General features: G+C 38.6%; 1 protein-coding gene and 1 long non-coding RNA gene across 3 annotated transcripts; one reads left to right on the top strand and one right to left on the bottom strand.

The window, feature by feature from the left end:
- The first annotated feature begins 2,023 nt into the window (after positions 1-2,023).
- Positions 2,024-9,349, top strand: SCRG1 (stimulator of chondrogenesis 1). Of its 2 annotated transcripts, XM_026847010.1 has the most exons (3): positions 2,024-2,226; positions 6,790-7,052; positions 8,574-9,349. In XM_026847010.1, the coding sequence occupies exons 2-3, from the start codon at positions 6,817-6,819 to the stop codon at positions 8,626-8,628; spliced, it is 291 nt and encodes a 96-aa protein (XP_026702811.1). In that variant the 5' UTR covers positions 2,024-2,226; positions 6,790-6,816; the 3' UTR covers positions 8,629-9,349. The 2 variants fall into 2 exon arrangements, with proteins under 2 accessions (XP_026702811.1, XP_026702812.1); XM_026847011.1 differs by lacking the exon at positions 2,024-2,226 and having other exon boundaries at positions 4,688-7,052.
- A 1,697-nt stretch (positions 9,350-11,046) lies between these two features.
- Positions 11,047-14,593, bottom strand: LOC113479250. Its single transcript, XR_003398215.1, has 2 exons — positions 14,324-14,593; positions 11,047-12,343 (listed from the first exon to the last, which is right to left on the bottom strand). It is a non-coding gene; the product is annotated as an uncharacterized LOC113479250 (long non-coding RNA).
- Positions 14,594-16,756: the final 2,163 nt, after the last annotated feature.

Consider the following 16,756-nt stretch of genomic DNA (forward strand, 5'->3'; position numbering starts at 1 on the left):
GTTTTCCTATAAACTACCTTGCTTTTCACACCTCTAAGAGTTGCTCCTACAGCAGCCTTCTACCACCTCCTCTTGGGTTGCATTTCCCTGCCGAAATTTCTGAAAACTTTTGCTTCCCCCAAATCCCAATTTGCTTCACAGTCTCTACTCTGAAGCAGCATCATGAGGGAGAAAATATCCTTCTGATCCCAAATGATTTTTCAGTGACTGAAAACATCATACATGGAGCTATGGAGGGAGAGGAAAAAAATTACCAGCAAAACACGAGCTTTGTTAGAACTGTCTTTTCTCAAAATGCAGCAGGACTTCCCCTGAAGAAAACTATCCCTCACACACTTCACTTTATAAACAAAACTATCAATTCACTGGACTGCTGTCCAAACAGGACTCTTAAAACATGGTCTGGAAACACAGCTACTCCCTGGAAAACACAAGAGAACTTAAATGGCCAGCAAGGGAATAATGCTAATACACTTCTATTACCTCTTCTGATTAAAACTTCAAATTATTAATACCAACATTTACTTGCAATTAACTAAAAAGGCATCCAAATTCAGAGCATCAGCACAACACACTCTCATTTCCTCCTCTAAGTTTTATCCCTGCTTATAGCCAGTCCCCTGCTGATGTCCATTCAGAGCAGGTTCTCAGCCTCCTCCCACAGTAAAGTGCTGCCCTGGAACACTGCGTACTCCCAGAGGCATCAGGGTAGTCTCATTTAAGGCATGGACCACTGTGGACAGGATCCGCACCAGAAACGAAGCAGAGGCAGCACCAGACAGTTTGTCACCCTGAAAAGACAGGGATGTCCTGTTCTGACAGCAGCTGCCTGCAGCTACCTCTTCCCTCCCCTTTTCAGTTGCCATATCAAAAAAAACATCCTGCCTGCATTTAATTAGAGGTAGAGGTATAACCTTGTATCCTGTTCTCTGCTGTCCCGGCTGCTCATCTCCAGCAGAGAGGGTGAACACTACGAATAGGTAGGCTCAGTTTCAAGAAGTTTGCTTCTAAGCATCTATGCCCTCCACCTACTCTCCCTGCTGAGGCAGCAAAAGTTGGGACATGCACTTCTTACAGTCTCTAGTTCATTTCTAGTTCATCAAATCAGTTTTGATTTCAATCAAATCAAACAAGCACCAAAACATCAAATTGTAAACTGAGTCAGCTGAGCAAAGACACCTTTTTGTACTTCTAACAAATATCTGTACTAGAAGCAGCCCAAAAGATAGAGAAAACCAAACTCCTACAAAGCAACACAATAATCAAAACAATGCAGACTAGTAAATGTAAGAATAACAGCTCAACAGCTAAGGTGCAATCATACTTCACATCACAAAATAGATCCAGGATGGCCATAACAGAATGAGGGCCAAACTGCAACAGAAATATGAGGGCAGACAATTCACCCTCAAGACTATTTTCTCATTAATACATAATACTTCAGTTCCACATAAGAATCTCGTTATGTGGTTTTTATGGTACCAGATCATTTGATTAGCTATTTTAGTCTAAAATAACTTCCTCTAAAATACTGTTTAATGTAACGTTTTACCTTTTGATTAAATGTTTGGCCAGCAAGGAACTCAATGCATGGCATCATTGAATATGCCATGCTAGCAGTCTGGTTAAAGTAACTCCAGGATTTTTATTATTTCAGTTTCAAAAAACTGAAAGAACCACAAAGTCAGGAAATAAAGTATTGCATGAGATTGTTGCTTAGGTCTGCTCTTCTTCGCCCAATGCAAAATGAGGTGTCTGCACAGCAACCACGTTCTTCTGTCTGTGTGATGCTGGGACCCCGGTCCTTCCTACTCCCCCCAGACAGCTCATGTTCCACAGCAAGACGAAGGTATCCCATCCCATGGGGTGTTTTCTCTTCCCCTGTTCTGGATGTTATGCTTTGCTGAGGAGAGGCTTTCTCATCTAGATCCTAGATGAACTAATCGTTTCCTGCTGGAAAGGATAAATTCAATTCCCCCCCCTCCCACCCCAGTCTAGGTTGGCAGTGACTGAAAGAGGTAGTTCTTGAAGCCCAGCCTCTGGCCCCTTGCTGGAGAGCAGAGCACGTCAGTCACAGGCAGAAGTCAAGACAAACAAAGGGCTGTTTATACAGAAACTCCCGTCAGCCCTCCCTCTTCTCATCCCCGATAGCTCTCAATCTCTCTGGATACATCTAAAAACATACAGCTGCCAAGAAAGCAGAAGGGAGTGAAACAGAAAATAAAGGTATGTCTTACTCCTGAAATTATCCTTGTGCACTTGTTCTGCTGATACTAGTTATGGAGTACAGAATTAGAAACATATATGGGAACATGCAGAAGAAGATTTGGGAGAAGAAGATATATTGTAGGCAAAAGATGCTATTCAAGGCATATGCATGGATATGATCCAGCTAAAGATAATTCTTTTACTATCTTGTTCTTTTTCAAAGCTGGATGCTACATATTAACATCCAAAGTCATTAAACATACTGTATTGCCTTCCAGTGGTCAATACGATTGCAAAATTGGTGAATATGGAGAGAGGTGTGTTCACAATGAATTGCTGTCTTTAAGAAAAATAAATGGGGTTTAATGAGAACTCAATTTCTGGAAAGAATCATGGTATTGATGGTAATTACAAAGCAGTAATTCACTGAATTCGTCCTCAGTGGAATAGCTGCTGTCCTTACAATGCATCAACTGTTCAAGCAAAATAGGTTTAAAAGATTTTTTTTTTAAATGTAAAAAAATTCTTCATCATACTATCAGTTGTGCAGCTCTTGTGTAATGGTTTCTTCGGAATGCGCTAATAAACCTAAGTATTACACACTAAATACGGCTTAGCTCAGTATTTTACAGGTGTTTCTGAAATTAAAATTTGACAAACAATAAAAGATGTTTTAAATATATATTTTTAGCTCTTGAACTTCATGCACATTAAGAAGCAAATAGATATTAAATTTGTTTCAAGTGCAACTTGTTAACCTAGCACATGCCATTGGACATATTGGAAAAGATCACACACCAAAAGTGTATCAGTTACTGTATTCCTTGTTTTTAACATTAGGCAACTAGAGATGCAGCCTGCTTAACTCTAAATGGTATATTTAACGGTTGATAGACCAAATTGCAAATATTTATCTTTTCCCAAACATGGAGGATCTCTAGAGGTGCAGAAATTTTGTGCCATTTCTCAGTTTGCCCTATTTCCTGTCACCTGTTTCTAACACCTGAGATCCTACTAATACCATGTGACCTTTAAAGGGCATCACTGCTCATGAAATATTACCCTGTTGTTCTTGGGCAAGGAGGCTGAAACTTTGTTTTTTCTCTTTGGTCTTTTCTGCCTACCTCCGCATCTAGCAGATAAAAAGGCTATATGGTGCTGAATTGCCTGGCAGGGTAATTCAAACGCTCTCAGCTGAACAAGCAGGGTTAGCACTGATTCCTGACTCACCATCCATATTCCCAAACCAGCTGTTTTCCTTTACACAAAACTCCAAATTATTTCAAAGCGCTTGTATTTCCAGCTGCTCTTGGCCCCAAACTTTACTTATACCACGTCAAAGTAACCAAAGTAATCCATTGAAAAGAACTTACGCAAATGCTAGGAGCTTGTTTTAAATATTTTTAGATGGCTTTACTCATGCTAGAATTTCAAATTATATGATCTTGGTAGAACAACCTGGTCAGGCTTATCATGATTTGTATAGCTACCTTTTCAGAAGGTTTTATAAAATAAAGAAATGTAGGACGGCTCTTGCTGGCAATGAGTCTTTGAGTCCCCTTAGTAACTGGATTTGTTCATCACATTTCCCTGGTTTGTTTTATGAGAAAAGACAGTGTCTGTGGTTTGCAAAAGCAGATGAGATCTCTGACATACATTTTGAAATAAATACGCACATACTAGCTCAGTTCTTTACCTAGGCAGTCAGTGACATTCCATCATATGTGCAACCGTAACCAGGAAAAGAAGTTGTAGCAGTTTGTCAGAAAAAGATGCTGCATCTGAAAGGTCTGTTGAGCTTATCAGCATCAATCCCACGCAGGGAGCTGATGAAACACTTCAGGTCCTTAGCAATCTTTCATCTGCAAATAGGGACCTTTCTCTCACAGGAAAGAAGCTTTTGAAGAAAGGTCTTTTGGCTAAAAGTTTCCTTTTGTTTATGATCTGAAAAAAAAAAACATAGAAAATATGTAAGCAGAAATAAAATAAATATTTTTTTACTGAATAACAACAATGCCAAGAATTGGTAAGATGCATAACTGACTGTTAGCGAAGCTGTCTATCCATAGCTCACCAGCATATTGACTTCACTAATACTGATTTTGGCAGTCACCCATATAAACCCTCTCGATGATGCACTACAGCAATATCCTGCTACGTTCCAAAACAAGTAGCAAGTTACCTTAAGTCGTAGGTTATGATTTTTGAATCCAGAAATTTGACAGTCTATAGAAAATCTGCCCATTTTCAGGACAGAATGAGTTTTTACAAATTTTGAGCTGACAGGCAGCTGGCAACAGATTCAAATGAGCATTCCAGCTGAACTTCAGGTAAGGAAAGATCACCCAAATTATTAGGAATAAAAAAAATTACACAAGAGCAAGATATCACGAATGCCTTATCCTCAGAAGAAGAATTTTCAGAACAATACAATCAAGGTAAAACAGGCATAAACTCCCTGCTTCCTAAATTTTTCTTTCATGGGAATTTTCTTCCATTAAATACTTAAATAATTAAGCCCAATTATTTGAACAGCAGAATGTTAAATTGTACTTCTTGACATTGGCATTTATCAAGGTATAGTATAAACAAACTTGTTCTCTTTAAGTATTAGACTTCTCTGAGCAGAACCCTCATAACTGCAGTGTTTATACTCCTACAAAATAAAACCATTATTATAATAATACAGATTTTTTACTCAAGTCTAAAAAAACAACATCAGGCAAAGTTAGAACAATGTTTACTTTATTTGAGAAGTAGTTTTGAGGTCTAAAACTAATAAAGACAGAATGTTATTTAATACTGCACTCTAAGGTAATTAAAAAATAGATCCCCAAGGCTCCATTATTAGTAGTTTATAGGAGTCTCCTACTCAAAAGTTCATATACAAGTTCATGGAAACTAAAAAGAATCATTCAATGAATTTTGCTTCTACCACAGAAGTTAAAAAATACACAGGAGTTTATTTACTCTTCAGTCATGTTCTTTAATATATTGGCCAGTTTTTAATATTTTTATTGGCTACTGATGTTCAAAAAACAAGCTTGCACAAAATCTTGTGGAAAAATATAATCTAAGAGCATCGAGATGTAGTATTTTATCTCTAACACAAATCCAAATTCCCCAATTTTCCTATAGTCTCTAGGATGTCATTCACTGGCTGAAGAAATGGATCACCATGATAGCTATGGTGGTGATATATCTACCCAGGAAAAATTACTAGAAAATACAGTAAATTTATACATTTAATAGATTATTGTTTGATTTTCATTGGTGATCTCAAGAGTTTTACAAAGTAACACAAGTGGGATGCTATTAATTGACTTCTATAGCTAGCACACCTTTTTTTCCCTTATCTAGCTAATAGATCTGGCATCTTAATGTGGCCTTTGATAGTCTTTGATCAGACAGTGCCTTATGCCTAGTTATTTTTGGTTTATCCTAGAGCACTATATTCTGCGCAAGAAAGACTAGAGCTCACCCGTAACATCATAGTGTCGGGGATGACTCTTAAGTGCCAACAGGATGAAGGGCAGTGAGTCTTCCCTGAGGCTAACACAGGTACAGGGAGGAACACACTCAGGGAGAGCTCACTGGGCAGAGCTGGCCATTGCTTTAGGTTAATTCTCAAAGCAGAAATCCTATTTAAATTCAGTAAGATATCGGACCCCTTTCATTCAAGCATGAGGAAAGGTGGAAAAACTAACTCTCTCGCCTAATAAAGCCTAGGTTGAAATACTGTTCAAAATGCTAATTTAAAAGTGAATGCAAGTTCAAGGGTCTTATCCAAAGCTTTGTGGTATGGTCAGTCTCGGTAGAAAGCAGCACAGAATAGCACAGCTAATGTTAAACAAGCTCATGCAGATAACAGAAAGCCTAGTCACCAACAGGAGTTTTGCAAGGGATAATTTATCCTGTCGTTTAAAAAGCCAATTAAACCATAATGATGTCCTGTAGCAAGACTTAACTAAGCAGTTTGCCGTACCAAAAAAAAAGATTTATAAAAAAAGGAGAAAATTCTCAGTAATGCTGTATCATACCAGAGCCTGCAGCACAGGACAGTAGCACTTGGCAGCACTGTAGAGTTTCAGCCTCCTACGCTGTTTAACAGTTCAGTTTCTCGAGGAGTCTGTGACAGGATTCAATCAGCAGTTTTTCCCAGAGCTTTGAGGGGAAAGATACTATTAATTTTATGTGAGTGACTTGCTTTGACAGGGAAAATGGCCAGGAAAGTAAGGAAACACACCTGAACATCTTCCCCTGGTTTGGTAGCAATTGATACACTACCGAGAGAATACAGCCAGCTCAAAGCAATTTTCTCAAGGTGAGAGGCCAAAGAAACAGCAAAATTGCCAGCAACGGAAGCCTCAATTCCCAGTGAAAGAATTCCCAAGGTTGCACACAAAGTAATGAATATCAGTTCTGCCGCAATATTATTTACCTCCTAGGAGAAAAACTCCAACTCTCGGGCTCAAACCTCCGAAAGTTCACAGTAAAGAAAAAATGCAAGCCAGAAAGCAAATTGAGGAAAAAGACCTGTTCAACAGCAATACCTGTGTCACATACCTCATTTCTCTTTAGCACTCTGCTGCAGAAAGCTTCGCAAGAATGAGGATGGTCTCGGTGCTGCTTCTGCTGAGCACCCTCCTGGGTACCCCTGCGGCGCCCTCCCGGCGTCCCTCTTGTTACAAGAGGGCCCTCAAAGACCACAACTGTCACAACATCCCCGAGGGCACGGCAAACCTTCGACAAATCGTTGATGGTCTGCAAGATCACTTTTGGGAAGGGAAGGGCTGCGAGGTGATCTGTTACTGCAACTTGAACGAATTACTCTGCTGCCCAAAGTAAGAGCACGCTCATTTCATACATGCTTGCGCAGTTCTACATGACCACCCATTATATTTCCATCATTTCACAGTTTCCACGGGAGGAATAACAGATGGCTCGAAATTATATCAAGCTATAGCCAATTACATGATATGCTGCCAGTATTGAGTTTTTGTTTCTCACAGACTCACCTAGGACACGCTTCGCATATTTTGTACATCTGCATTGTCCTATTACAGGGGACTTTAGCATGTAAATCACTCAGCTTTTGACTCTTCTTTGATCTAAACTCAGTGTGAGAACTACATCTAATTCTTATTCACAGCACTTTGCAGTGAAGATGTTTTCAGGACCATAAACAAACCCATTTGATTTCTGTTCCACGGTAAAGAACCGTATTGCTATTCCAAGGTGAATGCAGATACGTTAGCTGCATAAATGATTCTGTAAATTCAGCTGTTTAAAGTAGGAAAGCAAACAAGAGAAACAGAGGTGCACAAGCGCCTGAAAGGGAGAGAAAAGATTTAGCTCAAGAACGTAAACACTTCTCTGGCTCACCGGCACTGCTGAGAAAGCTGAATCCTGAAGTTCTCACTGAACGTGGAGGTTTTTTTGTTGTTTCACAGCAAGAATGTACATCCCAACAAAATAAATATTGAGTTAATAAACACCACCAGCCCATACTGATTTGAAGTAATAAAACATATTAAGAGTTATTATTTCATTCAGCTTTCTAGCAACATCTTTGCTTTGTGAAATACAGATTAAAAATATCAACACTTCAAAATTTACTAATCCTTCAGGGACACTAAAATGTGATGGCATTACATAGGCAAATAAAAATTGCTTTTTATGTGTGTTCCTCTTACCACCCAAGTTTCTCAAGTCCCCTAAAATCCAATAAAAGGCAACTTTTCAGCACTCCCAGAGAGGACTAGATTTGAGCTAAGTGAGAATGACTTCTAAAGCTAGAAACCTCACATTCAAACTGAGAGCAGGATTTAAATAAGTTTTTAATATTTCACTCTCCCTAAAACCAGATATGGTGTCCTCACCCTGAAGTATACTTTGGGTTTCCAGCTTCAAACTCTGACCTTTGAGCAGCCAAATAAAGCCCCTTACTTTGATACAAATACATAAGCAGGTCTTCTTTCAACTGTCTTGAGGCACAGAACAACTACTTTGCAGGTCTGCTCTCGGGACAAATTGTGCTAGACAGTACGCATGCACATGCCAAAGTTCTTTATATTATCTATTTGGTAAGTTTACTTTCTCAAAGCTAAAATACCAGGGTGGAGTCCTGGTACTCTGGTCAGTCAATGAAAGTTTTACCAACCCAGGCCAGCAGAGGTAGAAATGGAGTATCTTCATCCAGACCTGCAGTTGTATTTGCATTGCTGGAAGGGCATCCCACAAACACAGTAATCCACATATATCCCACCATAAACTAAAAAAATCCACAACTGGAAATGCATGTCAAGTTAAAGTTCTGATAAACTAATAAACTAATTATTTAAATATCTGATAATATCTTTCAGGGATATTTTCTTCGGACCAAAGATATCTTTTGTGATCCCCTGCAACAGTCAGTGATGGACATCGAGTCTGCTGGTGAAGACAAGAGACATCATTCTACAAGCACATAATAATGCTTTCAAAGGGAAAAACAAAACCACTTCCAACAAAAAAAATTCCTTTATAACCACATGACAGTGCCTCTTTTTACACTGTAGAAAAAATTACCTTTCTATAGCTATTTGGAATTTCAAATAGTAAGTTCTCCTTTCAAATTTGGTAGCTGCCTTAATTTCCATAATGGTGTAGACCGTACAAGCTCTTAATACATCCTAATACACATCCCCTAGCAAAAACCCTAAGTCATGTTACTCAGCGCAACATTCTCAACTAGTTTTGATGGAAGTCCAAGCTTAAGCCTTCATGTGGTTAAGAACGTGACACTTGTAGCAACCTACTGCAAGGGCAGCTTTCTATTGCTTTATTGCTATCACAGAGTTAATGTTGTTCTAGGCTGAAGCTACTCAGAACCTGGCACTTCTGCAGACAGGCTCCCATGTTCTATTTAGGCATCTTAAACAAAAAAACATGCACATACAAAAGATTAACTTTAACTTTTCATATCTGAAAGTTCCACTGGGGAAAAAAAAGTCAAAATTCACATTAATAGTACTAAAGCACATTTGGGTCTTAATTATATCTAATTGGTCACCTGCATTAACTATGCAATCTGTAAAACCTTTAAATGGGTTAATCTTAACATTGAGCTTTCAAACCACTGGAACAGTTACAAGTGTGTGTGTGTGTGTGTATATATATATATATATATTTTTTTTTTTCAGAAAGACATCTGAAAAAGAATGGGACTGATGCAAGGTCTGTTACGGCAAGATGAAAATCCACGCTTAAGTAGCTTTTAAAATCCTGTTTGAAATGCAGTACCTCAGAATTAACTTAAAGTGCTGGGTTTTGAATTTTAGGGTCATCCTGTATGGAAATAGCTAGAGAAGTAAACACAAAGGTATCTCAAAATATTAGAAGTAATCATCTTAACATTTAAGAGATATCATGATCTAGGCTGTAGAGAGTCACCTCTCAACACCTGCCAATACCCATTACAGTACAAGAGAAAAACAACAAAAAAATGTATGTCCCTTTATAAATCTAAGGAAAGCCACCTGAACAACCATTTAGTCTTTTCCACTTCAAAAGTGTACTGTTCATCTAATAATCTTACACCATTACACCACAAAAACTGCTATCACCGGTTTACCAGACTTACTTCACATGCAGTACAAAATATCATGATGAGTGTTTTTCTTCCTCTGTTCGTAAAGGAGGGTTGGATTGTGGGGGAGGGGGGTGATTATACATAGCTAATAATAAATGTTTCAAGTAAATCTGTGTGTACTATTTTTGCCAAGTAATTTTTAGGCTACCGACTGTTAAACAAACAGTTTGTGTCACCAGGCTTTTTAAGTCTGGCTTGTGTAATTATTCCTGAGTCATTTGGGCTTCCTACCAAATCATCAATTAAGGGTAAAAAAAGCCCCATAAATCTGGCAACCCACAGTCAAAATATCCAAAGTCAGTGCTCTAAGAAAACATATGGTATCTGCTCTTGTGCAAAAGGCCTCTATAAGCTTCTAGCAGTAATAGGGGCACATAACTTCTGTTGGTTGTGCCATCTAGTTTCTACATGAATCACGTTGCATATGCCTGGCATTCACAGCTTTCCAAAGCAGCAGTAGCAAAAAATGTAAAGCAGATGCAAATCTGGCTAGTAAAGTTAGTAGGTGGTTTTCAGTTACTTTCCTTCTATCACCCCTGGCTAAGGAAAATCCATAATCTGATGGAAAAAAATTTTGCCACTTTCTACATGCAGCAGGGTAATGTCACTTAGGCTACTACTCTAAGACTGATCTCCCATAAAAACTTGCTTTTGTTTCCCTCCTCACTCCCTTTCCCTCCCAAAGCTTCTTCTGTAAGTCATGCCAGGCCTGGGTGAGAACACTTACCCTTATCACGTACCCAGAGAAAAAGCCTTTATCCTCTGAATGTCCTACTCACAGCCAGGTTCCCTGGCTGTTTCTTCAACTAGAACTGTGAAGATGACAAGCCAAATTTGTGCAAAGGATATTTAGCAAACAACTTTACAGTCACTGCAGTGAAATGGGCACCAAAACATCTCTTCAAAGGAATACCAACTTTAGCTTCCACTAGCTAGATATCACTAACCATCTTGAACTTAAGCCAACACTACAGAACTTTATTGTGGAAATACGTAAGACACTGCAAGTGAAAGAAGTCAAGCCACTGAGAGCTACTGGGAAGAGAGCCAGTTTGAGGTTAGGGTTTATCATCATTCAGTTCTATGCAAGCATCATAGGTCAAAAAAAAGCAAAGTGCAGCATCTCAGCTGCAGTGATGCCAGCAAAGTAGTACTTTTCAAAAAACTCACAGGATTAACATGGAGCTGATTAGACCACAGAAATACTGCTTTCCTGGTTTTCCCAAATTAAGAAAAAGCTTTTAAACAGCTGATCTAAAAGTTGCAACAACTACTAACTGAAAAAGCAGAAGCTGTGTCCTCCTCTGCCTTAAGATGAACTCTTTTCCCTCTGCCTTTTCTTCAACCCATGTGCACAGCTTAAAGCAGAAATAAGTCCTATTCCATACACCACATATTTAAACTTAGTTAAACAACACTACAAGAAGTTATTCTTAATATAGCCTTCAAAATCAGACTTTACTAAGATATTCAATTAAAAGGAAAATATTACTGGATATTTTTCTTATAAGTTACCATAAGTTTTGGGTTGGTTTTGGTGTTGTGTTTTGGTTTTTTGAACAAGCTAATGCACACCATGAAAAAGAAATAGTATGCCTATTAGAAGATACCATACTGACACAGCATAGACTCCGTCTTCCATTTTCCAAGTAAGTTCTTCACAGCAGACTATGTAGATGAATGGAATAGTCAGCAGCTAAAAGATTTCTTAACAAGTGGAAGGATTTCTCCGCACAGTAAGCTGCACCAGTCTTTCATCTGTACTTATAGCTTTGAAATTCGAGAGCTGCATTTTGGTTTTTTTTACATTTTAATATAGGAGCAGGAAGGCCTCAGTGCTTAGAAGCACATATCCCAGCAATGACAAGAAGGATAAACAAATCAAAAGAGTCATCAATTCCTGTTTCCAAAGAGGAAAAAGAATGTTATTCAGCCATTTCTATCCAGCTAACAACTGGAACTGTCATTTAAAGCCTTTTACCTTAGCAAGAAGAATCTACTGCCAAGTCTGCTACAGCCTTTTTTTTTTTTTTCTTTTAAGGCATTGCATCATAAGAAGTACATTCATAAATATAACCTTGTCACACTTTAATTGAAAAATATTTTTAATACCATTACATAATTAGTGAAAGCTTAACTATTAGGTAAAGTTAGACACACCCACTCAAGCAACAGTATCAGTGATATTTATTTAAAATACTTTTGCTGAGGAAATTTGTTTCATAAGAGATGGTTTTCAAACAAATCAGCAAGGTTATGAAAAATAAAACAGAGACAAACTCTCTGGGGAGAAAAAGTTACAAAGAAAGCTTTTGCATATCAACAAAAACCCTCAGTCTTTTGATTTGCGGCCTGAGTCTCAGTCCCAACTTTGTCCACCTAGTGAACCCCACTATCCATCTTTAGATCTGGTTTGTTCTTGTCATTCTTCACTGAGTAGATGAAATATGTTAAGGTGTCCTTTTCATTCACTGGAATTGTCCTAAAATGGCAGCCAATTATCTATAAAGGAAGAACGCAAGTAAATTAAATAACCACTCTTATATGCAGAAACTGAAGATTCAGATTTAATTGACTATGTTAAAGATTAAAAGTTTGATCAAGAAGCTTAAAAACAAAAAGGAAGAGCTACTTCTCTACAAAATACTTTAATAGTCATAAAAAAGGTAAACAGGAATTTTATTGAGAACTATGAACTAGTAAATATAGACTCTACCCTAATTTCGGAAGTAAGAAGCCCAGAAATTTTTCAGAAAAAACAAATGAGTTCTCAAAACAAGCACAGGATTATCTTTACATCTGTGCAGTTAAAATTTGACTATAAAGCAAGTAATGACTACAGAATATCAATAGTGACAGCACAGAAATGAGAAGCTAGTGCTCATCATTTAGGTCGAGGGTGGTCGTGGTGTGTGTTTGTATCACGTCACATATAAAACCATCTAAGAAACACAAGAATTATAATTGAACATTCAGCTCTTCAAAACAGAGCTATCCATGAAACTTTATCATGCTTTAACCGCTAAAATATGACAATCTCTAAACAGTTCTTGAATCACTTTTGTCATTCTGGAAGTCTTTCCCTTCATCAAAATGAATACCAGCTTTAAAAGAAGGCAGGTATAATATTTTGTATGCTTAAATTTTTCTCTGTTTTTTTTCAGAATATTTTTGTAGATTAAGATTAGCAAGTGGGAAACACGGGACTACTCATGTAGCTACCACAGGATATAAGTATAAAAGTTTAGCCTAATTTGCAAGTTAAGAAGCTTTCGAAACCCCACCCCAAAATAATCAGAGAAGTAGACTTTAAGTAACAGTTAGAGGAGTGTCTATTGTAAATTAGGACACTTTACAAGGAGTCACATGTACTAAGGAAGTTCTGTGTCTATGGCTCACAAATACCTGCAGGTCAATCAAAACAAGCGTGTGACAGAAGTTTTGCCCATGCACCATAAGAATAAACTACTGCAAGTAACTTGTGAGATGTACCTAAACCAGAGCCTTAGAAACACCAGTTTTGCAGAACAAAAACTGCTTGTGCTTTCAAATCACAATCCTGCTAATTCAAGAGCTAGCTGTACCTCAACTCACTTATAAGAAGATTGATTTTACATTCTTACTCGTAGTAGCAGCAGCACTATTCTTTTACAGCTCAGCTTTGAGACCTCCCACACATCTAAGAACCTTGCCTTTAATCCACACAGATTAAGGGAGACACCAACAAAATGTCTGCACTGAGTGTATCACCATACAAAAGTGAAAAAATAGGAGCTATACCTCCCTGTCAGAAGATCACCAGTTCTCCCACGTATTTACATCAGCACGCTGTAACCGCATCTTTGCGGTGCTGAAGAATTCCTTTAAAATTACACTCACATGCAGCAAAGATGCTTACATACAGCTGTACTCACACACAGCTTCAGCACTTTTAGAAACATTGGCAAGAAAAAAAATGATTTCGTAAACTTCCTTTTTTTCTGATGGCAGATCCCAGTGGTTTTAATTAACAGAATTAATTATCAATAGTAGTCTGTTTTTAAGGTTTCCATCCTTTACATATACAGAAACACACATTTGCAGTAATCAGCTTTTTAAAGCAAAGTCGGAACCTTTGCTGCCACCTCTCAGCTTCTAGTTTTTTTCAGCAGGACACATCAGGTGAAGGGGTGACTGATGCACAGACTATAAATGTGTGATTCTATGATATTTAGGGACACACAGATCATCTTACTGTTCCAACTCAACACCTTGTGTTTTTAAGCAGCACACATTCCTTTCGGCAGTTAAGAGTCCCTCCTCTGGAAAGAACTTTTACTTTTGATTTCCTTGGCTCAGGAGAAGGAAGCTAGATAAGCAGTTCCCTTTTGTTCTCCTAAAATCCAGATTACATATGCTCTTCATGCAAGGATCATATTGTATAGAAAACCACATGCCATAGCAAGTTGCATTTGCTATTACAGAACAAACACTCATACGTACTTCAACAAGCTGTGCTTTGTTAAGTCCTGGTCTGGTCTGTAGCTTGAAGTGTCTTTTGTACCTTCGAAGTGTGTTTACTTGTAACTGATATAAATCAACCTAGAAGAAAAGGGGGGAAGGGGGAGGAAAACAGTCTAGTATAACTGAAAAGGATTCAGTCATTAATAGTTTGCCTCTCAAAAACATTTTGGAATTTCAGATACATAAGTGTAAACAGTCAACTCAGCAGATCTCATTTTGACAAAAAACAAACTCCACCCTGCACCTTCCAGCAGAAAGGAAAACAGCCCAGCTCAGTTTAAGAGCATTTTACTGTTACTGAGCACAGCTCTGCCTCCCTTCAGCTGTGGACAATATTTGGAACTCATTATTGTGCTTTAATCAGTTCTGAGGTTTTTTTTGTTTCCCAGTTCAAGCATGATAACACAAAGCCCAGTAACAACTTCTGTAAAACATATATGAAGATGCTGATCCAAAGGAGGCCCCTATATCATGATTTTGGCTATCAAATTTTACACAAGTTATGTGCAATATATAGCACATCTGCACCACAAGATAGCACATATTAAAATCAGGAAAAAGTCTACAGTGCAAAGTTTTCTTGGCTTGAAGCAAGAGAAGAAAACAGCTGTTCTTGCTCTTCAAACATATCCCTGCTACATAAGCACAATGCAGGAGTTGCGTGCACAGGCATAGTTGTCCAGAACTATTTTTCGGCACAAGTTGACAGTTGAGAGAATTGCACAAGGTCCTCTTAGTGATACAAGCACACAACCTTAACCCAATACTCTGTCATTTTTTAATCTCATGAACTCTGATCAGCAGTCACTTCTCCCAGCAACAGCTTACCCTCCCAGCCTCCTTGACAGTGTAAGAGAGCCTAATCAGATGACTGAGTGGGAAAGCAAACTGAGAAAGCAGGCTGAATGAGAAATTCTGCTAGATCAGTTGCAATTACAGTAGTATTCTCCAAACTCACTGCATTAAAGATTAAGCGTTCACTTTTGCTTTATATTCATTTAGCAGCCTCACTACAGAATACTTAAACAGCAGTGATACTGCATACTTGGTAACCTGGCCAGACTTGATCTGATGCCCCCTTGCATGATAGAGGATGGGTACCCTTTGGTATTCCAAAGTTTACACTGCACAAATTCCACTTCCTGAATCATAGTGGGGAACCTGCACCCCAGAGCATCATGGTGAGGAGCAGCAGCAGCTTTCCACCAAGTCCCAGAAGCTAACAGTACTGCAGAAGCCTCTTCTCTTGTAAGAATCACTTCTAACAGGTAAGGATGGTCATCACCGAGGTGGAAATGGGACGGTCTTACAAATCTTCAGGAGAATGATTCTTTTTTTTTTCCCCTTAGTAAACTGGATAGCAATTGAAAATAAAAATGGTCAAGGGCCAATAGGCATCTTAGGCATACAGTAATCACATTGGAAGACCATACCGCTGTTGTCCAAACAGCCAGATGAAACTCCTCAGAAATACTTTCCAGGCAGCTTGCTTTCCTGCAGTAGTACCACTAAAAAATAGAGCTTGCTTTCTTGTTCTAGAGAAATCCATCAGTTGTGACATGTTTTATAATTCTTGCATGAGAAAACAAAACAGGCTTGCAGGATGGCTGCGACTACCACTGTGCCAGAGAGCTACCTGAAGTCACACAGAGCATTAGCTTTAGACAGAGCTTTCAGAGAAGCAATCCCAGATATTTAACAGACAAACAACACACCCCAGCATCAAACCACTTCCAATCCCCTAAAATCCTCTTAGCCAAAGACTTCAGACTGAAGCCGTGTGCCTTTAGGCATGGATTCTTGTACAAAGTTTCATCACTTTATGCTGCTGATATCTGCAGATGCTGACTACAAGGATGGCATTAAATTAACACTTACAAAGCAATTTCTGAAGAATGCTTTAAAAATCCCTCTTAGAAGGGACTAGGTAGGCATGGTTAGTTTCTGCTCGAAACTAACACACTGAAGAGTACCTGCTAAACCAGGCTGCAGCAGAAATAATCCAGACAACATGCAGGAAAGAGAAAGCTGTAGGTTCTATACCATGAAAAAGGTTGAAAGCTGTAGTTTACTTTAATAGGGTGAGGTTTCACTGGTCTGGAGTGGAGAAAACAGGTTGGAAAAACACCATCTTTCTCCACTCCTTTTAACATAGCTCCCCAAATCTCTCCTGCCCCAACAATGGGATAAAATCAAAGAGCTACTGTCATTAAACTTTGTGTTTAATGCGACTAACGCAACAGAGTAACTGCAAGAGCCATCTGCAACACATTTAGCACAGAAGGAAAGGATCAGAGGGGCAGGGCAGAGAAGCATTTATATCCCAAGCCCTATGTGCAATTCCCTTCAGGTTGTCAACTCCTGCAGAAAACAGAGTTTGCTGGTATGTGGCAAAGCACCACTGCGGGGGGC

The sequence above is a fragment of the Athene cunicularia genome, assembly GCF_003259725.1.
Source record: "Athene cunicularia isolate RWA chromosome 4 unlocalized genomic scaffold, athCun1 chr4_part1, whole genome shotgun sequence".
Classification (NCBI taxonomy): domain Eukaryota; kingdom Metazoa; phylum Chordata; class Aves; order Strigiformes; family Strigidae; genus Athene; species Athene cunicularia.

What these genes read in the sequence shown, in the direction of transcription:
- SCRG1 (XM_026847010.1), top strand. Translation starts at nt 6,817, where the DNA reads ATGAGGATGGTCTCGGTGCTGCTTCTGCTGAGCACCCTCCTGGGTACC. An exon ending in GAATTACTCTGCTGCCCAAA is followed by an intron (nt 7,053 to 8,573) that starts GTAAGAGCACGC and finishes AATATCTTTCAG; the next exon opens with GGATATTTTCTTCGGACCAA.